The following is a 23,602-nucleotide window of genomic DNA, read 5'->3' on the forward strand; positions in this document are numbered from 1 at the left end:
AACGTAATATGTAGTGAAACACTAAATTAAATGCTCAGAAATAAAAGTCAATAAATAAAAGTTACCATCAGGATGGTAACAGAGGAGTAGAAGAGTAACAGAAGGGGAAGAAAAATTCCAAGTCAATTTACTCGGACTGGTTCAATTGCAAAAATAAAAATAAAAAAAGAATGAAAAAAAGACAAAGAAAACTGAAAACCGAAAAGCGTAATTTGATCTCAATATAAAAATACTCCATGTAACAGAGACCCATCGGTTTTACTTCAAATATACGTATATTACACCTTTAAAAAAGAATGAAAAAAAAGAGAAAGAAAACTGAAAACCGAAAAGTGTAATTTGATCTCAATATAAAAATACTCCATATAATAGAGACCCATCGGTTTTACTTCAAAAATACGTATATTACACCTTTAAATTTTTCTAAGCATTCGTAAAATGTATATAAAACTTAAAAGTCGAATTATAACAAAAAGTGGTTAGCCAAAAAGGTAAAATTGTAAGTAAATAAATTCCTTTATTTTGCGCATATTTTTCCTTAATATTAAGTAAGAATGAGAGCTCTATTTTTACATATTATTTATGTCAAAAGTATGTCAAAATTTATGCAGGTTAAAATGTCGATTCGAAGCAAAAAACAGCTATCCAAAAAACGGAAAATTTAATCGAAATTTTATGTAAGCAAATTCATTTTTTAAAGAATATTTTACTAACCACATTTTACTAGGTTGGAATAAGTACATAATTTTTACCTAAGTGTTTACGTCAACAATACGTCAAAACGTACGTAAGTTGAAACGACAAATTATAGCAAAAGTATGAACACTGGGATTGTAATTTTAGTGCAATTTTTCTAGAAACAGAGGGGAAAGGGAATAAAATATCCTTACATTGTCAAAATTTCATTATTTTTTTTAATACAGCAATATGGCAATTTTTAAAAGGGCTGCCTTATCTAAAAATATACCATTCAGGAAGCTATAGGACCCATTTCTGCATACTTAATATAATAATTTAATACAATAATTATTGTAACAGAGTGGAAAAAATCCTGGGACAACATTAAAATGTCTTACTCAAAAGTAATTTTTAAACTGTATATCAGCTTTGCTATGCATCAAATATAACACAACTTTCACAACCACATAAATAAAAATTATTTTCAATAAATAGTTGATTTAATTACAGATGAATTAAAAAGCTGAGAAGGCTGGGACATAGCAATTTTTTTGTATCTGACGAATTAAAAAAGCATTACATAGGTATTATTTTTAAAATACTAATTTTCATGTATACTCATTTACATTATAGTCAATTAATTTGAATGCTTAAAAATGGAATAGTTTTTAAAGAAAATGTAGTAGGTGTTTTTATAAAGCAGACGATATCACATTACAAATTTATTTGTATTAATTAGTTTATTCTTTAGAAAAGAACACTTTTAATAAGAGAAGTTTGAAAAATATAATCAAATGCCGTATCCATTTTCTTCAACACGCTTTTTTTTATCTAGGTCCATTCTCATAAACACACATTTTGAACTGCATCCATTTTCTTAAACGCGTAATTTGAGCTGTTTTATCCAGTATAAAAAGCTTATAGACAAGAAATATCTTCCTTACTTCTTAAATCCAATCGGTGACTACAGAAAGTCTTAAAATAAAATTTTTGCATAAAAGTATTACAGGACCTTAGAAAACAAATACAAAATTAGGTATTATGTTAATAAATTTTCTTTCCCTTCAATGAGGATCCTGCATAAGACTTTTTATTTATTATTATTTTGTTGTAAAGGTTTGTATTTGCAACATTTCGTTTCCCTAGAAAAAGCTTTTCGGTTTTTGTATCTGTCTACCTTATCATAACAATTACAATAAAAATACTAAAACAAGGTTTACCATTCGCTCTTTTTTTATTTTTTTAACCCAAGTGACAATATTTTTGAAAAAAAGCTTCCTAAATCATTCTTTATCCTTCAAGGATGAAAGGTTTGTGATATTGCAATATTTTTACTTTATTAAAAAAAATGTTTTTAACGCAAACATTTCGTAACAATTAAAAGAAAATTCCGACATAGGGTTGCTGTAATGTTACATATTTTCTGCGATAGCTTCTGAGCAGCAAAATAAAGTTGAACACTTAAACAGCAGCGATCTGCATTTTGGTATATCATGTAATTACAATTAATTACAATATGAGTAATTAATTACAATTGTATCCAAGTAATTGGTAGACCGACAACCTTCTACGCGAAGTCGAGCACTCTACGGTAGAACTGTTTAACGAGAACCCATACCGCGCACCCTGGGTCCCTACGCAGGCCAATCAAAATGGTCATCCACCCGCTTATTGACGGCTGCCAGTGATGGTTAACTTCAGTGTTCTACTGGAAACCGTGGCTGAATTGTCAGAACGAAGTTCAAGGAAAAACGCGGTTCTAAAGACCTAGTTCAGCCTTGTCTAAGTTAAACCTAGTCTGAGGTAGGTTTAAACCAGGCAGACGAGTTTTGAACCTCGATCGTTTGCTTATAGTCAGAGAACGACAATCTCGCTTTCGTAGATGTTGACATCTAACATCGTAGATGTTAACATCATTTTAAAACTGATAAAACAATACAGAACTAAATTTAGTTCTGTATTGTTTTATCAGTTTTGAAATATAAATACATGAGAAATCATAATATAATTTTGTGTGAATATCGTATACTTTTTTCTGTATCTTTTAAAGTGTTTATAAAATCTTATGAAAGAATGTATCTTTTGGATCTCGGAGATTTGTTCTGAGTTGACAGTATACTATTCAGTAATTTTTGTTTTCTTGAAAATAAACATTGAGACAATTAAATATCTCACTTGCTGAATGGGGCTTTCTTTTTTAGTGATTGTGTATATTATATTCAACCACTCAGGAGATAGACCTTTTCGGAATAATAAAATGCCACGGATACCGAAATTACAAATTTAAGGATTAAAGAAAGGATTATTTTAATTAAAAATCATGAATGTTTGAATAGACCAATTACTGATCTTAAAATAGTGAGATTGTTAATAAAAAGTACTGGATTCTTTACATGTTGACAATAATTATTACTATTTACTTTATTTGATAGTTTCAAGCATTGATTATATTTTTCTCAAGAGGGGAGTTTCATTTATTTATGAAATTTCTTATCTCTTAACATATTTTTTTTAGTAGCAGTCAACAGATTTTCAAAGCACATACATTAGTCTATCTTTTTTTATTTGTTTGCTACATTTTTCTAAAGTATTAAAAAGAAACATCACTTAGTAAAATGTTCTAAATCAGAGAATAACAACTTCATACCATGAATAAAAGTTACTGTGCATGCTATAATTCTCATTTTTATAAATTTTAACTTCATAAATGCTAGTTACCAGGGGTGGAAGTTGAAAAAAGCTGTGTTTTTAAAACTTAATTTAGAAAAAAAAAATTTCGCAGCCACTTTTCACTTTATTTTGTTAGTGGTGATGAAGTTTTAGTGTGAATTTGGTCAAAGCATTTCTTATTTCAACAAAATTACACAAAAAATGTCAGCAAAAATTTATTTGTTAAAGACTATATTTGTGTTTTTGTAACACTAAGTGCAAAGATATTTACTTAAATAGACTAACTTAATAGAATTTTTAAAAATTTTTACTTGCTTTACTTACTTTACTTACAATATGAGATAGCAAAAATTTCTTCGTTTATGCCATACCAAAATTTTTCTTTGGACTGCTTTTTGAGCTATGTTAAATCACATTTCCACTTTTTAAATTTGATTGAAAATCATTTAAGATGTTGAAAACTGGTTCATCTTGGCACTATCAACAAATAGGTATTTGACAAATAGGTTGTCCGATCAGTTCACTGCTAGACCTCTAAGCAAGAGTTTATCGAGCAAATTAGAGAGTTTTAATTGCGAATAGTATGCAGTGAGAATGCTTCCTCAGGTTGTTTTAACCTGAGCTAAAAGAAAAATTTACTAAATATTAACACAGAAAATAAATTATCCTAATGCATTACTTATATAGCAGAAATAAGTAGTCGGAAAAGTTTAATATCAGTGACAAAACAAACATAAGTGTGTTACTGTACAAAAATTTTGCTCTAAAGAAAAATCTTGAATTGTATTAACAATTTGACAATTTAACTCAGCATGGAAAGCATACCTCAACGTAAGGCAATTTTTCTGATTTAAAATAACGTTTCTAGAAACTTGTGTTCAAAAGCATTTATGTATTTGTACTGAGACAGGTTAATATGGCTGCGACTAATAAAAGTGTCGATTCCAGTGATGTGGTTAAAACGCGTGAAAGTTGCGATGATTCCGAAGATGAAAGTGAAATATTAGAGGAAAGTCCTTGTGGGAGATGGTTCAAAAGACGTGAAGAGGTTCAACAACGAGACATACCAGGTATCGATGCAGCATATCTTGCTATGGATACTGATGAAGGCGTTGAAGTGGTTTGGAATGAAGTGCAGTTTTCTGAAAGGAAAAATTTCTTGTCTCAAGAGGACAAAATTCGTGACATGTTTGATAGTCTGACTCGCCTGGATCATCCTAACATTGTTAAGCTTCATAAGTATTGGATGGATAAGGATTCAGAATGTCCTAGAGTCATATTTATTACTGAATACATGTCTAGTGGATCTCTGAAGCAGTTTTTGAAGAAAACCAAGCGTAATGTCATAAAGTTGCCTTTACTGTCATGGAAGCGGTGGTGCTCTCAGATTCTTTCTGCTTTGAATTATTTACATTCATGCTCTCCCCCTATAATCCATGGCAATTTGACATGTGATACTATATTTATACAGCATAATGGGCTGATTAAGATATGTTCCGTTGTTCCTGATGCCATTCTCTACCACATAAAAACCAACCACAAAGACTTAAAAAATAAACATTTCACTGCTCCAGAGTACATGTCTAAAACACTTCCTCATCTGACCCAAGCTGTTGATGTTTATGCTTTTGGTATGTGTGCTTTAGAAATGGCAGCTTTAGAAATATCAGCCTCTGGCGATAAAGAGAGCCAAGTTACAGAATGTATTGTGAATAAAACGATTGATTCGTTGGAAAATCATCTACAAAAAGATTTTATCCAGAAGTGCCTTTGTAAAAATCCATGTGATAGAGCAACGATCAGAGAACTTTTATTTCATTCAGTTATATTTGAAGTACATTCTCTAAAACTGTTAGCTGCTCATGCCATTGTAAATTCTGCCATTTACCAACCGGATCAGCTGACCGATGAGGTTTTGTTTGTTAAGTATGACACAGAAGATGTTCTTGCTCACGTGCCATTCCAAGGTAAATTACCTGGACCTATGGTAACCCGAACCAAAGCTAAGAAGTTGGAGATAGAAAAATTTCTGAATGATGTCCGGAATGGTATATACCCTCTCACTGCTTACGCTATGTCTCATCCCATCGTACAGAAGCGTCCCTTGTTGTCTGATTCTTCGAGGTCCACATCGATTGCCCCGCAAGAAATTGAAACTCGTAGAATTGTGAATATAATGTGTAATGTTAAACCACAAGAGCAGGGGCCAAACTATGTGTTGACTATACTTCTGAGGATGGATGACAAAATGAATCGGCAGTTGTCTTGTGAAATAACTAAAGATGATGATTTTGCTGGTTTGTCAGAGGAATTAGTATATCACGGGTTTATTAGTGATGAAGATAGAGAGATGGTGGCAAATTTAATTGGAGACACTATTAGCCGTCGCCATATACCTGATCTGCCTAATACCAATAAGTCTTAACAGAATTTGCAACTTTCATATTGCTTAAGAAAATGAGGTTAAACAGCTTGTGAATGAATTAATATTTCCTCTCAATATAAATATGTGCACAACATATGGCCAGCGTACCTTCGAACCAGATACTAATGTATAAACTATGTAATTGCATTAGGGAAGGCTGTAGTTTTTTATTTTACTTTTAAATCTGTTGTAACATTAAACTTACAAGTGTGTAGGACCTAATCAAAATGTTAAAAGATTATTACTTGTAAAAAAGAAAGTAAGTTTAGAATATTAATAACTCAAAGATTTATTTAATATCAAAGATTTATTCAATATCAAAGATTTATTCAATATCAAAGATTTATTCAATATCAAAGATTTATTCAATATCAAAGATTTATTCAATATTTAATAATATAAAGTCATGAATAAATTTATATATGCTTTAAGCAATAATATCAGCAAGGAAAGGATTGTAACTTGTAATTTTGTTCTTTGAAAGAGAAAAGTTTAAAACTTACTTTATTCTATTTTAAATATTGACGATACGTTTTTTTTTCTTTCAGCAACAAAAGGTATTTTAAATTTTTTTATTATTATTAATATAAATGAAGCAATAAATAACTTAATCATTAGAGACCTGGCCAAATTTTATTTAGTTCGATTCAGCAAAAGCTGTATTGTTTTTTCCATTGCATTTCATTTGGATCAGGTTGTGCATCCTTACTTTATAATATTAGGATATATTTTTAAAAATATTTTTAAGCTGATTAGACTGATTATATGGAACGCAACAATAGGGTAAAGGCTCAGTTTTGTGTTATTATACAACAAAGTTTTCATTATGGGAAATTAACTTATTATAATTGGTATATTATTCTACTTCATGTAGTAATTTTTTAATTAGGGATATAAAAGTTTTATATTATAAAGGATATATTTATCTTGTTAATGTGCTTTAAGATTTTTAATAAATAAGTTAATTAAAAGTATTTACATGTATAGTATATTGGTGAAATTAGATAGTAAAATTTTATTTAAAGTTGCTTAAAATGATCTTTAACATAATATTAGAAATAAGCAAGGATACAGGTATGGGAAATACTGTAGACCGCTGATTATCCGGACCAAGTCTGATCCTGGTAAAGAAAAACTGAGGTAATTGGACAACTTTAAAAAATGGCTTTGTTAATGTTTTTAAGTAACTTCCCATCATACTTTTTCCAGGCTTAGGATTGGCAATTGTAATTGCGTCTATTATAGTATACTACAAATAATGTGTTGAAAAGTTTGAAAATTTTATTGAAAAACTGTTTCTTTATTAAACTCCTTGCCACCCACTTCGAAACTGAGTGGAAAGAACGTTAGGTTCTCTGCAAAGTCACAGAAGGACAAAAGCCATTTTTAAACACCGTTTAAAATATTCTGAAAATAAAAACATTTTTGCAATTATTATTATGAAGAAGAAGAAGATGGGAAAAATGCATGGTCATTGATAATCATACAATCCGATTAATTGGCGTTCAGATAATTGGTGCTCTACTGTAGATATATATATATACATTGGTTATAAGCTTATTGTTTTCTAACTGGAAGAAAAAAATATTTTTCTAGTGGCAAAAAGGTCATATTTAATAAATATAAGTATTTTGTATATTCTATATACTTCTGACTAATGCCTTACATATATATGATAATAGTATGAAAATTTTGTATTTTATGACTGTTATTGTAATTATTTCATTATTTAAATTATGAAATAAGAAATTTTTAAGTTTTAACATGTTTAAAAAACTGTTTTGTCGCTAAATGTTAAAAAAAAATTTTGAGAAAACTTTTTAAAAACAATGAGACATCTCTAAGATGTCTCATTGTTTTTAACAATGATGTCTCATTGTTCAGAAATTTTTTAAAAGGTAATTCTCCAAATTTTTTTAATCTTATTTGAACTAGGTCAATAAATATTTATAATGAAAAGTTTATATATTCATATAACATTTTGACATATTTTCATTAGTTGATTTGCTACAATATGTTATTTAATTATTTTTAAGAGTTTTTTTTATTTATTGCAACTTTTTCTTTTCCATCCAGTTAGTCTAATGTTATAATATGAGCGTTTATATTAAGTATTAGAATGTTGCTGCTGTTACGTTTGGTGCAATAAACGGTTTTAGGTTCTGGTTGTATTTTGCTGCATTTAACTCAGCTCAGAATATTGGTAATAAAAAAAAAACTAATTTTACTGTGATATCTTTCTGTCTTATTCCATAGCTTTTAATTAAACAAGAGTAATAATTTTTAAAATATGTAGTGACATTTCTCGGCATCTAATTTCTTTATACGTTAACTAATGTGTTTGAGTTAAATCTTTTTAAAAAGTGTTTAATATTCATATTATATAATTGTTATAACTAGAGCTTTGGTTATTTCTTATATGTTTTGAATTAAGTTTGTGAAATATTTATTTTGCTCATAATAATTATGTATTTAGTAATATTTTATCTACCTAGTGTTAACAGAAAAAAATCAAGAATTGTGTTTGTTTTTTTATCAACATAATTTTATAGTGGTAAAATAAATTTATTTTTATTGCAAATCAGTGAAGTGTTAATTCATTACTTTCATTTTCTTAAAAATATACACTTTAACTTCTATAAACTGACATATGCTGTTGCATTTATGATTTATTATTTTTATTATTATTATTTTTATTTTTTTTGCATGCTAAAAAAGTCTTTCACCAATAAGCAAAATCCTAAAATTTTTTGTTTGTGCTCCAAAATTAAAAATTAGTATGGAAGATAATAATAACTCTAAACATTCTTAGAAAAATTTATTTAAGATTGAGTTAAAGTTCAATTAATAGTTGTCTGTGTAATAGTTCATTAAGTTTAAAGGAATTATGATTTTTTTAAAAATTCTTTTTTATTTCTGCATATTTTTAGTTGTTCGAGAGGGCAGAAGCAGAAAGCTTTATCTTTTCTATAATGTCAATTTTTTTAAGTAATGTTAGAAAGTTGCAACACAATTTTTGTTTATGAACAAATTAGTGGAATGGTTAAATCCTTCAAAATTTTTAATAATATATGTATATAACTTATTTTGAAAAATTAGTTTGTGTTGAAAAACAATGGGAAAGAGTTTAAAAATTTTTAGTTTGGTTAAGCTTTAAATTTTTTTTTTTAGTCAATTGTCTCTTAAGTGCTGAAAATTTTTTTTTCTTTCTGGAAACACTACAACTCTCTTGCCTTAACTCATATTTTTACTCTGTGTTATAGTTACCTATAACTTAGTAAATATTAACTAACTACATCCTCTTTGCACTGGGTGTAGTGATAACAAGGTAGTAAAACTAACATAAAATTGTAATTAATAATAATCACAAAATATAACAATAATTTAACTCTATTAGTTTTCAAAACATAAAAAATATCACTGATTTATCATCTGATGTAAATGATGTTGTAAGGTCTCTATGTGTGTAAACTGTATTTTACTTATAACCTGACAATTAAATTTTTAAATAAAATATTGTCTCTATTGTAACAATATGTTACTAAAACAACTTCAAAATTATTTTTTTCCCAATTCAAAAATAACTTAACTTTATATGCTACAAGTTCATCGAAATGAAAGTTTTAGGAAAGGGATATGAAGAATAAGTTGTTGATTGAACTGTTTTTTTTTTTTTTTTTTTTGAAAATTTTAACCAATTTTCCTGTAATAAGAACATATTAAGCAGAAAAATTATATAAATTGCTAAATTTTTACTGCTGACAGAGTGAATTAAATCTGGACTAGTAGCTCAAATTGATTTTTCATTAGATTTTTATTTAAACTTGATTGATGGGTATCCACTTTTTCTTATTGTAACAATTTTAAAATACTGATTCTTTTTCTGTTTAAATATTTTTGAACTAAGACTTGTGAGTTATCTTGATGTGACTTCGGTATTAAGGTAAAAATTTTATAAAATCCGGGAATTATCCACGATTTTGGTAAAATTTTTAATTATCTGTGATTTTGGTTAAAAAATTATGAAATATATCAAGTTTTTTCCTAGCTTTGGATTTAAGACTTTCTTGTTTGGATTTTTATTAGCGTAATGATTCAAATTGTTTAAATTAAATCTTAAGTAATAGAATTTACTGTATTTATTTTCCATGCTTTGTGTAAAAAGTGATTTGTGAAAAGTGAATCTTTTCCAGATGGAATGTAGCAACCGATCTTCGAAAATCATTTTTTGTTTGTTTCATTTATTTAAATATGTTGTTACATATGGCTTTATTGGAAAAATTAATCCATATACAATGTTCAACTTTAAGTGGACTTAAACAAGGAGTAAAAAGGAACAATTAAACAAGGAGTAAAAAGGAATTATATTTATTTAAATATAAATTATTTTAAAGTAAATATTCATTATTAAGTGCTTTTTTTATGACTTTTTCTTTGAATTCCGTCAAGTGAAGCTTTTATCCATTGTGCCATTCTTTCGAATATGTTTTAAACAATAATGTATCACTTATGATCAACGAATTGTAAATTGAGAACTGAAAGAATATATATTATGTCGCATTTTCTAATGATTTAGAAAATCAGTGTTCTTAGTTTGATATGAAAATGCATTATTTTTGAAACAATAAAATTATATAAATGCAATTTGATTTACATAAATAGGTTAAAATTAGCTCAAACAGAAAAGAATATAAAATTTTATTTACAATATTAATGTGAAATTCTGAGGATTTTCTCCCTTTCCTTTGAATATTTGTACTAAGTTTTTTAAAAAAAAGTATTTTCTTCAAGTCAAATTTAGAAATATGTGAACACATGTATTTTATGTTAAAATAGTTTATTTTCCCTCCTAATTACAGCCTATATTCTTTTTTAGATTGCCCTGGTGTGGATAGTAGTGCAGCAGGAAAAGCTGAAGCATGTGCTGGATGTCCAAATCAAAATATATGTTCCTCATTAAAAAATGATGAACCTGACCCAGGTTTGTGAAGTTGAATTTAATAAATGTGCAATAGCTATTTTCTTATAATTATTTGTGTCATACGAAATATGTTTGACTATTTAATGAAATGTTATCTTACTTTATATACAGTAAAATAAGAGGAGAGGTTTTGATACCCACTCATAATTTCTTATGAATAAATTCGAAACTTATTTATATTCATAAGTATTTGAAATTTTAGTTACATAATAATTTACTTATACAATTCTTATTTTGCTTGTGATGGCATTTAAAACTTGTATGTCTATGATTGCCTTATAATGTTAAAAAGTTATCTCTTTTTAGTGTCATTGTGTAATTTTTGGGGATCCTAGAAACTTGGGCTGAAATTTTTTTAACATTAGCTTTCTAACTTAAAAGTTATTTATTCCCACCAGTTCACTAAAAAGGTCGCCTTGTTTAAGGGAAAACCGCTACTTTGACTATTCTAACAATTCTTGTTTTAATTCAGTTTTTTACTATGTTTATTTTTCATTTTAATGTAATCCATCGTAATTTTTTACTACTCATTTTACGCATTTTAAATTCTTTGCCTTACTTTTTTAATATTATAACCGTCAGCCGAAGTTTAAGTTCACGACTTGCAATGTGTCATAAATATCCTCAGTAGTAGACGGATCATGGGTTAAAAGCCCCCTTGCCATCTGGTTAATCCAGGCAGGTTTCTGTGACTTTCTTCTCCATGTTAGTTCCATCAAAAAGTCCTCCACAAAGGCAAATTTCTCCCACTACTTGATTTAAGGGTTCCCTTGTTTTCTGGATAGGATTCAAAATTACTTTTTTTATTAAGGAACATATTGGCCCTAGTCTTAGTTTTGAAAAATAATAATTTATATCTTTTTATTTGCTTATACACTGGCAATGCTCTTTAATTATAGTGACCCATTACATTACAATGATCCTTTTGTTTTATTGAGTGCTGCATAAAATCCTGTTTGCAATTCTACATAAATAATATTATTTTAATATCCTACAAAATCTCTACACTGAACAGTTCATTTCAATATAGCAACTGAAATTTAGTTATTTGATTGAGAAAAAGTTTCAAATATTTCAACCATCGTTTCCATTGATTTTACCACACCATAAAAATGAAATACCTTGAATTCCCTTTCAGGGAAAGATGAGTGATATGATCTCCTAAATTCTTATCCCAAGTCCTCTGTGGTCATAATTTATGGTCATTTGTTATCTGTATAACTTTCTTTTCACAGAATACAATAAATTTATCACTCAACCTTTTTATGTTTGAAAATCAAATTAGTTTGTTTTGGGAAATATCAATCCCCTTGCATGATTTATTTTTTTAAAATAAAAGACGTGTGGTGTTCACAGTTATCTTATGTATATTATTTATCGTAAATGGCAGTCTAAAATAATATTATTTTTAAGGTATTTTTCACCCATGAATACTCAACTTTCTAAGATCTAACAATCAGATGGCACTTTAATGCGAAAAGCCTTTTTTTTCATTCCTAAGTTAATATTTATGATATTTTTGTGCACTCACAATATATCGACCTCAGGTTACAACTTTTATTTTTGCCCTGACCATAAGGATTGTGGTTTTGAGCATTGACTGTATGTACATATATTTATAATTTTGAAATAAATAACGAAAATCAAGCCAGTTATACTGTAAAATTGGTTTAAAAATATTAGATTTATAAATCTTTATTTTTTGCACAGAATTTTTTGTTTCATTCCCAAGTATGCATAATGAATTTTATTTTATTGTTAAATTCATTCATTTTATATTTTTATTGTATCATTCAATATTTAGTTTTTAAGGCTTTTTACAAAAAATTCTAATTAAGTTATTTACTTACTTTTTAGATATTGAAATTATTAAACAAAAGATGTCTCTTGTGAAGCACATTATTCTCATTCTTTCTGGAAAAGGAGGTGTTGGCAAAAGCTCTTTTACTTCTATGTTGGCTCAAACATTGGCTGATGATTTGGAGAAAAATGTAAAGATTTTCTTTTTTAGTTCTGTTTTTCTTTTTTCCCTTGGAAATATAAAATTGCTACTTAAGAAGACTCTTTCCTCACCCTTTCTTAGACACTTCGTGAATTTTTTGATTTAAATCGAATTATTTTTTATTTAAATCATATTTTTTTTATTTTTATTCAAACTCATTGTAAGAACTTTAATTTATGATTAAAAATCCTTTATAAACGTTTAATCAAAATTAAATTAATATTAAAACAATATTATAAGAATATTTTAGAAACTCTAATTTACTAGTATAATTTTTCATTACAATACATGGCTTTGAATGCATAGCAACCATTTTGAAACACATGCATAACTGAAATTTGAAGACTAGATGAAATAGAGAATTTAATGAAAGTGGTCTGTCTAGGTTTTTCTGAGAGGTATTTATTTTGTGAAAATTTCGACATAATTTGTGATAATGAAAAATAATATTAAAAAATCAACACAAAAATGTGGATTTATTCTTTTCTTACGAAACACAAAAATAAAATTTAAAAAAAAAAGTATTTTGTGAAACTATTTTTTTTCCTTTGTTGATTTCCAAAGTTGAATTTGTGAAGGTACCCTAAGCAGTAGCAAGTTGGACTTGGACAGACTCTTTAACTATTAAATTAAAGTTTCAATCAGCAAACAATAATTTAAATTTAGAATTGTGTTTTTTTTTCTCTTGATTTTTAATATGACAAAATAAATGTAACAGATTGTGTTTATAAATGTAGTCATTCATCAAAAAATAAATAAATATTTAATCTACATATTTTTATATTAAAATATTCATTTTTAATTCTATATCAAAATAGATCAACTAAAAAAAATCTATGCACTCATTGGAATTCTTTTTCACAAAATTTCTTAATAGAAAATCTGATAATGTCAAAGATACTGTAAACATATTATGAGAAAAAAATACCAGTTAATAACTCTACTGCCTCAAATAGACTTTGAAAGGGAAGAATGACATTATATCAGGAAAAAATATCTGAATTCATTAGCCTTTTATTTTTTAAATATATTTTTGGCATATATAACCTCAAGCTTTAGAAATATACATTTTCCACCAATGAAATATAATGTAGATTTTAATTCCATGCGGTTTACATCAAAAGGTAGAATTTTAATTAAGATTATTTGCATTTTTTTCTTCGAAATTCAGGTCTATTAATTACTTTCTACAGCTATGCAAGTCTATAATAAGACAGCATTAAATGTGTATTTTAATCTGTACTTTCAATCTCAAGAATCAAAATACTTTTAAAAATGTCGTTTCAAATGTGTTGGAATTTAACACACACCAAGAAAGAAAGTAATTTCGTTAACTAAAATTAATTAACACAGCAATTTATTTAAAATAAATTTTAAAACTAAGAAAAGAAAATAATAAAAGTATCAATAATTTAAAACACTGTTTTTTAACTTTTAAAATCAATATATATATTGATTTTAAAATTGATATAAATCAGATGATTTAAATCAATGATTTTTTTAAAAAAATCATTTAATTGAAATCATTTAAATCGTGATTTAAATCAAGCTGATTTAAATCAACAAACCCTGCTTAGACATATAGACATCATAATAATATTTTTATTATTGTTAAATTGTTATTTTTATTATTTTAAGTTGACTTTGTTATGCAGCACGTATGATTGATAAACATCATCAGTGATTGATTTTTGATTATTAATCACTGCCTATGATATGAGTTCATCCAGTTAATTTGGAGGGAAGAAAATGCAAGTTTTGTTAATGTCTCATATCTGTATTTTTCTATAATTCTTAAAATTTTTACATTTCATAAGAGTTTTAGAACAATAATATGTTTGTTATTTCGATTGTATTTAAGGGATTAGATTGTTTCTAATGAGTTATGAAGTTTTAGATGTCATTTTAAATAATTTTAATAAATTTTATAAGAATTGATACAAAAACATAGGTTTTTATAAGCATTTGATTTTTTGCTTAGTAAAAAGTTACCCATTTCCACCCTTAATAGCTTAATATTATTTTTTATTTGTACGTTTTAATTTCAAATGGTTTTGTTATTTATATCTTTCAAATACAGTAAGATACCCAGTACCTGAATGATATGCTATATTAGGTTTTATACTTACATGTACAGAGAGAGAATGGGAAACCTTTTTCTGTATCAGATACTCTGATCTCAGTTGCCCCTATTATGAGGATGAGGATTCATTGCTATAGCTTATTTTTATTACTAATGCTTAGAAGTTTCAGGTTCAATGATAGGAGGTTTGTAAGATTTTTTGAAAAAATATAATGAGTCATTTTAAAATATAAATTTGCTGTAAGGCTGAAGTACAAAAGGTTAGCTATAACATATTCATTGATTTGATGTAAAACCCTGCTAACTACCGTTTAAGACATGAGAAATATGATTATACATATTACAAAGCATGTTAGATAATTTTATTTAAAAAAATTGAAATATTAAGCTAATGAAAATTATGAGATAAGAGATGTAAAATTGATTGAAAACTTGATATGATGATGTGTGCATCGGATTTTCTTCAAAGTGCTATTGGTAATCTTTACAGCTAAAACGTTTTATGATTGTTTTTGAACACTGTTATAAGTATTAAAAATATGCTATTTTAAAACTAATAAACGGCTTATTGATGTTTTATTTTTTTTTAAATGAAATCTATGCTCCTATAATATTATTTGCTTTCTTACACCTTAATATGATTCTTTAGTATCATTTCCAATACCTTCAGGAGATTGTCTTGTAAATGGTTAATAATTGAGGCAAAAATCATCTTTAAATAGGTAATGTGACTTACTTTCTGACTGTAGTCCTCTTGAAAGGATTCAAACTTTTCTAATGTTTTAAACTTTTACCAGGTTCACATACAATTTTCCAGGTTCTTCTGCAAGAAAGCAATTAAGACAAGATGCCTGGAAATTGCAGGTACATTTCTCTGAGAATTGAACGCAAAAGTTTTTTAGAAAACTCATTTGAGTGATGACAATGATTATCATTCCAATGAAATTTAATTAAACTATTTGCTAAAGAGTCTAGAAGTATCAAAATGTATGCTGAAATTTGAAATGGAATAAAATCTGTGTGTATTAATAATAATGTATGGATGAATGTAAATGATTGTATCAATTTTTCTATTCATATTGAGTATTAAATCGAAGTCACTGTTAAGTTATTCTCACTTTTAGATTGGCATTATGGATATAGATTTATGTGGTCCTTCATTGCCTAGAATGTTTGGAGTAGAAAATGAACAGGTAAATTATTTTTCAAACTCAGCATATATATACATAGATATATATAATATATACCTTTATATAAATATATACCCATATACATACATATCTATCTATCTTTCTATATATATATATATATATGTATTATAATTATCTATGCAACGTGTGACAATTAAATAACTTATAACTTATAGTTAAGAATAATAATTCATACATAATAGATAATTCATCATATGAAAGCAAGACAGAAAAAACTAAGTTTCTTTACTTACTATTAATATCAATGCTTTGAAAACAATAGGATCCAGAAGAAAATCTTTGATGGGTGTGGAATCTATTCATTGAAATTTGAACTTCATCCTGCATTTGTAGTTCAACAATTGTTACATGAGTCACATTTTCTTGCTATTGATACACCTATTAAATTCACTTTAGTATGTATCATGTTAATTTGAGTTAAAATTCTAATAAACATATAAACGTTAAATTAAGAATTTAATGATTTAAAATATTCTTAAATACATATTGATACATAAGTAATACAAAAGGGGAAGGAATCTAGGTAATTCACTCACCAGGTGTGTCATCTCAAAAACCAGGTCACCTTTTTTCAGCTATGCAAACTTTCTACTGATTCCTAAATGGGTGCAACCCTTACAGCAAGAGGGAACTTCGCCAAACTCACCCTTTGGCTCACTTTATCAATGTTTTTGGCGCACTTACTATTTTGGGACTCCTTGCTCTGCATCATCCCTCCCCCGCCACAGACAAGGGACTACCGAGAAATTCATTGACGCACCTGGTGAGGAACCTAGTTCTCTAAAAGTGAAAAAAAAATTAGTGTCCAAGGCAAAAGTCCATGGGTGTTCGAAGTTGCGATTCCTGAAGACATCTTCTGGCACTGGAAGCAATGTCGAGCTGAATCTCACAGGCTTATGTCCAAGCTAATGCTTCGTCTCTCGTAGTCAGATGTAGGCTGCTGAGTACTTTCGGAGGAAGTGGTGAAGCATGTATTTGAGATGCAGCTGGTTTTGGCAACGAAGGTGGTTGTGGAGGAATCCTACCAAATGATAAAACTGGAGGAGCAGGGAAATCCGGTTGAAGGACAGGTGGAGGAACCATGTGAGTGGGAACAGTCATTGTGGCACCAACAGTACGTAGAGCCTTAGCAAACACTCTATGAGATGATCAGCAACACTTCATGGGAACGATCAGCAGACAGTTCATTGAGACGATCAACAAACACTTCATGGAGACGATCAACAAACATTCGATGAGGATGGTCAGCACACCTCCTGGTGCAGTAGCTTTGAAACCAAGACTTCACCTTAATTGTGCTAGCAGGCAGTCCTAATTGTCGCTCTATTTCTCTTCCGTCCTCACTAAACTCTAAATGCAAGTATAAGTAATAACAATAGCTTTGTAAGTAAAAATATTAGTTAGTCCAATTGGATCAAAAATAGCCAGGGATCACAGGCCCCTGGTGAGCATCCTAGATTTCCCCGTAATTTAAATGATTTTATTATGTAAATTTATTATTTAAACTAACTTGAAATGAATTCAAACACTTGATCAGGGTGTCAGAACCAATTTACAAATTAACCTTAAGTAAGAAATAAATTATTTCATTACAACTTTTCCAGGTGATCAGACTGAAAAAATTAAAATAAATTTAACCTATCTCTTAAAAAAAATTACTCATGTTAGTAATAAATTTATCTTAATGGACCAAAAATTTATTTTACAAGCATTTATGAACATTAAAATATTTTATCTAGAACTTATTTATCATTTGTATTTAATTGTTACTGTGACGTAAATTATATTTACTAACCGGTTTATTTGTCTCCTTGAAATTTGCCTGCAGGTCTGCAATGTTTTTAGGAGTAAGATGCAAATAATTATATCTTCGAATATACGGTGTCAATCTGTTTACATGACAGTTAAAAACTTTTCGATTATTTTCGACACTTTTGACTCGATAATTCACTTTGGAAAAGCGCTCTATTGTGCGATATGGCCCTTCAAATTTTGGTAGTAATTTATTTGACAAACCTGACTTCTTTAAATTTGGAGTTTTTACGAAACAGAGGGAACCTATTGGATAATTAAATTTGTCGATGTTTTTACCGATTTCGCTTCTCCCGATATTCTTCTCTTCTTGAGTTTTTAAATTTTCTAAAACCTTGGAAAAAATTTCGTCTAGGGACTGAATTAATTTAGTTACATATTCTGATTGGGATTGAAATTTGTCACCCTCCCCCAAACTGTAGGGCAATCTCATGTCTCTAAGGTGTTCGATAAAAAATGGAGAAGCTTGTGTGCTTTCGTTAATTGCAGAGTTAATTGCCAACATAGTTTGTGAAAGTTGTTTGTCCCATTCGTTATTTTCATTGCAAATTGTTGCCAAAATATTTGCAATTGATTGGTTCGGTTTTTCTATCCTACCGTTAGCCCAAGGTGCATACTTTGAAGTGTGAATTTTTTTGTAACCTTGGATCTTACAAAACTCTGTAAATTCATTACCTGAAAAATATTTGGCGTTGTCAGTTACTATTATTTTAGGACAACCCCTGTGAACTAAATAATTGTCAAAAAATGCTTTTGAGGTGGTTTCTGATTTCATGTCTGGTAAGGCTGCTAAATGGATGTATTTAGAAAATGCATCTATCATTGAGAAAACGTATTTGTTCCCCGATGTGGTAGCTTTCAGCGGTCCAAAAATATCAGCGTGGCAACGCTCTGAGGGATATATACTTTGTTCGACCATCTGCATTGGGGCTGATTGCATTTTAAAAACACTACGTCTTGATAAACAAGGAATGCATGAATTCACAAAATTTTTCGTATCTTTATACATTTTGTCCCAATAAAAATTTTCATTTAACCTATTATAGGTTTTAAAAAATCGGAGATGACCTCCTATCTCTGAATGGACTGATTCTAATACTTTAGGTTTTAAAGAAGTGGGTTCACAAATTTGCTTTTTAACATCTTTTCTCGGAGACTTACTGTTCCGTTTGGACAAATGAATTAACACTCCATTTTCATCGAACAAATAATTTGGATATTCAGAATTGTTATTTTCTTTTAGTTTATCAATAATTTTTTTCAATTTAGGATCTTGGCTTTGTAAATTAACTAGTTCTGATTTTTCTGGAAAAACAATTGTTAGATTATTGACATATCGTGATAAATGGTCAGCGACTACATTGAGTTTGCCTTTGATATAAATTATTTTATAATTTAATTCCTCCAGAGCTAGTTTCCACCTCAAAATTTTAGATGAGGGATTCTTATTGGATAAAAAACCTTCGAGAGGTTTGTGATCAGTGTAAACATTAAATTTTCTACCTATTAAGAATGTTCTAAAAAAAATCAATGCTGAATAGATTGCAAAAAATTCTAAAACTGTAGCACTATATTTAGCTTGCGATGGATTTAATTTCTTTGAGTAAAAATAAAGAGGTTTAACCTATTAAATTCACTTTAGTATGCATCATGTTAATTTGAGTTAAAATTCTAATAAACATATAAACGTTAAATTAAGAATTTAATGATTTAAAATATTCTTGAATACATACTAATACATAAGTAATACAAAGGGGGAAAGAATCTAGGATTCACTCACCAGGTGTGTCATCTCGAAAACCAGGTCACCTTTTTTCAGCTATGCAAACTTTCTACTGATTTCTAAATGGCAACCCTTACAGCAAGAGGGAACTTCGCCAAACTCACCCTTTGGCTCACTTTATCGATGTTTTTGGCGCATTTACTATTTTGGGACTCCTTGCTCTGCATCACTATTAATGAATGCCTCCTCATTTTCCCCCTTTCAATGCTCCATTTTACTTATGTATTGCACTTGAAGTTGCAATGTTTAAATGTAGACCCATTATTTGATTAATTCGAGCACCTGGGCTATGAACATGAATATTTACTAGTATGTTGTTCTCAAAACTCTTTATATTGTTCCATCTTTATGAATATATTTATTTTCAATTCTAAGTAGTGCTATGTTGTTTATCCATGGTGCGTAGCGTTTTTAAAAAGTGCTTAAAGGTGCTTATTTTTGATTTTCGTTTTTTAAAAGCCCTTAAGAGTGTTTTTTTAGTTGGGTGGTTTTAAAAAGTGCTTTATTTTCCCTTTCCGGAAATGAGATTTTTTTACCTTGTTGATTTTGCCACATATTATGCAAAAACGTGCTTTTTGCATTGTTCTATTCAACGTTTTTACAATTCATTTAACCCTAATCCATTTCGGCGTACCATCGCATGAAAGCACCATTAATTTTACATGTTTGATGAAATACTTTCAAGTCCACATGTGCGTCTACTCTAGTGAACTGGGTTCGATGAGATTTAAGCACTTTCATGTGCAACTCTGCTGCATTTTCCAAGATATTCTCAATTTCAGGCTTGATTTTCCTTCCTCTGAAATCAAACCGAAAAATATCTTGATCTTTTTAAAATGGCTAATATAATCAAGGGAAAAGTTCTTTGTAGGAAACTAGTTATTTAATCATGATCATGTGAAGTCTTTGAAAACTGTTTTACATTTTGTTAATTTGTATAGTGCTTAAAAATATTTTTTATGTAATATAATGCACCTTTAATATAAAAATATGAAGCTCGGATGATCCGCAAAGTGGATAATCCACTGGCGGATAATCGGAAGTTTACTATACATATATATAGGGAGAATGTCAGCTTTTACCAGTGAATGTTAACAATAACATATTCACTTTGGTGATTCTTGGAAACATTTGTTATGTCTGATTTGATAATTATTTATTCATTAATATTTTGACATTCGATTTTCTAATATAAAATTAGGATAGATTAAGAAAGACATCAGTGTTGGAAATACTGGGCGAATGTACACCAGGCAATGGCATTTAACCTTAAAAAAAACAGTGTGGAGAATACAAGGCAAGTGTATACTCGGCAATTAAACTTAACTTTTGAAAAAAATTAAATAAATCATTGATAATCAGGTGATAACAGACAAATTTTTTAAAAAGAATGCCATTGGTTGTCACCTCACCTGCAGGGTGTCCTAACACTGAAGTTTTATCGAATCAGATTTTAAAATATTGAATAAGTATTTAAATATTGACGAATAAATTAATATTAGATCTAGCATGTATTTTGGACATTTACCAAAGCAACTATGTGTTTGTGAACTTTCACTGGTTAAAATTGTTGCATTATATTTTAGGTTCATTTAAGTGGTTCTGGTTGGTCTCCTGTGGTGAGTTTTTTTCCAATTTAATATTCATAAAATTCAACAATTGTGATTTGCACATTTATTTATGACTCCAGATAAAATGTATCTTTTATGGTTTTCTTTTCATTCTCATACTTTTTTTAAAAATATATTGCTTTTTAAAAATAAAAATAAAAATTATTAATCTTTTATGGATTTGTGACAACTTCTTAACTTATTATTTATAAAAAGTTATTTTCTAGTGATAAATGCTATATATATTTTTTATAAATATTGATATGTTTTCTTTTGTTTTAAGTGATAAAATAAATATTTTAAAAGTTTTTTCTGTGTAATATATTTATAACATATAGTTTCTTTGTTACCCCATTTTATTCACATCTTATGGTATTATTTATTTTTTAACACTATTTTAATTTTTTTCTAAAAATAATGAGTTTTAAAACAACTTCTTTAAATAGTTTGGTGTTATTGAGTTTATAATTTGCACTAAAAACAGTTTTTGAGCTAACTTTTGTTATTGCGACATTGAAATTTTTGTCGCTTGAATATGTTATCAACTTACAAACTTACTTAAAAAATTTATTAAAATTTGCATTTTCAATGTGATTCTTGCAAATAATTTGTCTAGTCTCAAAATTTAAAAGAAATCTTATTTTGTTTTAGTTTGTGGATGAAAACCTATGTATTATGTCCGTTGGGTTTTTGCTGTCAAGTCCTGATGAAGCAGTGATTTGGAGAGGACCAAAAAAGAATGGTATACGTGCATTTTGATTTAATATAAGCAGCTCAAGTAGAGCATTATTTTTGTATTGTTTTATGTAAATATATGTTGTTACATACATTTCATTTTGTATGATGACCTATTTTTAGCCATGATATACCAGTTCTACAACCTAATCCTCACAAATCTGATTTAACATAACTTTAAAATTTTTTTGGCTATATTATTTTCCAAGTAGGGAAGGCTTTTGCAGCAAAAACCTTTGTTACTAGATTTTTTTTATTTGTTTTAGCAGCATTTGAGGTTTAGTTTATTCTTTTAATTTTAATAATATCAAGCTTGTTAAATATTCCCCAAATTTCTGAACTGAAAGGTCTCTGTCAAGGGATATTTTCTCTGACACTGCCAAAGATGCTTCAAGGAACCCTTCTGCTGGAAACTGAACTTTTGTATTTTTGGTTAAAGAAAAACCATAACCTTAAATTAGAATCAGACTAATTAGAATCTTATAGATAAGAAAGTTTTTCTAGAAAAGTACTGAGACCTTTAAAAAGAGAGAAATTCTGTGAATTTTTTGTTCTTTTTTTTGTATAATAGGATTTAGAAATTAAACAAAAAAATTCACTGGATTTTAGAAATATTTTCATCTTTCCGTTTACAAAAGATCCAAGGTTAATTAAACAAGATATAGTTTCAAACACATGGGTTCAACACAAACCAATTTATTACAAAATCGCCTCTAAATTTTGCAGCTTAAAGACAACAATGTACTTTTTAATACTCTAATGACAAGCTTTTTAAAAAGTAGAATTATGTCTAAAATTCAAAGGTTGTGTCATTATAATTTAATAATAAAATTACATAAGTTTAATTTAAATTTAAATTATTAAAATTGATAAACCTAACTTTGAATTTAATTTCAATTCACTTAAAAGGTTTGTGAGATATTGATTGGGGATTTCTTATCAAAAATTAAGTTTTTAATTATATTTTCATCGATTGAAAATGTACTACAATAAGTCTATTTAATAATTGTGATGTAACCTACCTCCAATTATTAGTTATTATAATAATTTCTAACACATTTTTTTTATTGTTTCATTCAAATGAATGAAAAGCTACATATAGAATGATTTTAGTATTATTAGACAAATTTGGAAGGGCCATAGAGCATACAAGCATTAAGAATTGCAAAGGAATTCATGATTGAAAATGTTGTCATACTAAATTGCATTAAAAGAGGTTCATATATAACTTTATTGTAATTTAATGATTTGGCGAGCTTTAAAGTTAGTCACCAAATCCTTAAATTACAATAAAACAGCTAATACTGTACCAATTTAAATGTAATTTTCGACAATTATTACAAAACATTCAAATGAAAATAACATACGTAAATAAAAGTACCCGTTCAAAAGCATACATAGAAACTGTTCATGCAAGGACATTTCTGGGCATGAGTTCTTATGCAATTCATAATCTTGGATCCATTTCCTCTACAAGTTTGTCCCATAATTAATTTTAGAATCGCCCTGCATATATATTTTATGGACACAAAATAATAATTGAGTTCTTGCACTTCGGGAAAAATATCACGGATACCCACACTTGTGACCTATGACCAACTGATCGTTTATA

The 23,602-nt window shown here is 28.2% G+C and overlaps 2 protein-coding genes across 2 annotated transcripts in view; both read left to right on the top strand.

The window, feature by feature from the left end:
* Positions 1 to 4,018: 4,018 nt before the first annotated feature.
* Positions 4,019 to 23,602, top strand: part of Nubp1 (NUBP iron-sulfur cluster assembly factor 1) — a 33,766-nt gene continuing 14,182 nt past the window's right edge. The window contains exons 1-6 of the mRNA XM_016071586.4: positions 4,019 to 4,179; positions 10,650 to 10,754; positions 12,612 to 12,745; positions 15,964 to 16,032; positions 21,232 to 21,264; positions 21,907 to 21,997. Of these exons, the coding sequence (XP_015927072.1) occupies positions 4,161 to 4,179; positions 10,650 to 10,754; positions 12,612 to 12,745; positions 15,964 to 16,032; positions 21,232 to 21,264; positions 21,907 to 21,997 (451 nt within the window). The 5' untranslated portion in view covers positions 4,019 to 4,160. The remainder of the gene's footprint in view (positions 4,180 to 10,649; positions 10,755 to 12,611; positions 12,746 to 15,963; positions 16,033 to 21,231; positions 21,265 to 21,906; positions 21,998 to 23,602) is intronic.
* LOC107454383 (nuclear receptor-binding protein) lies at positions 4,186 to 6,001 on the top strand. Its single transcript, XM_043040003.3, has one exon. It carries the CDS (start codon positions 4,265 to 4,267, stop codon positions 5,771 to 5,773), a length of 1,509 nt encoding a protein of 502 aa, XP_042895937.1. The 5' UTR covers positions 4,186 to 4,264; the 3' UTR covers positions 5,774 to 6,001.

This window comes from Parasteatoda tepidariorum, chromosome 8 (genome assembly GCF_982258835.1).
Source record: "Parasteatoda tepidariorum strain Cologne lab strain chromosome 8, Ptep-v5.0, whole genome shotgun sequence".
NCBI classification, from domain to species: domain Eukaryota; kingdom Metazoa; phylum Arthropoda; class Arachnida; order Araneae; family Theridiidae; genus Parasteatoda; species Parasteatoda tepidariorum.

Coding starts and splice junctions, on each gene's coding strand:
- LOC107454383 (XM_043040003.3), top strand. CDS start 4,265: ATGGCTGCGACTAATAAAAGTGTCGATTCCAGTGATGTGGTTAAAACG.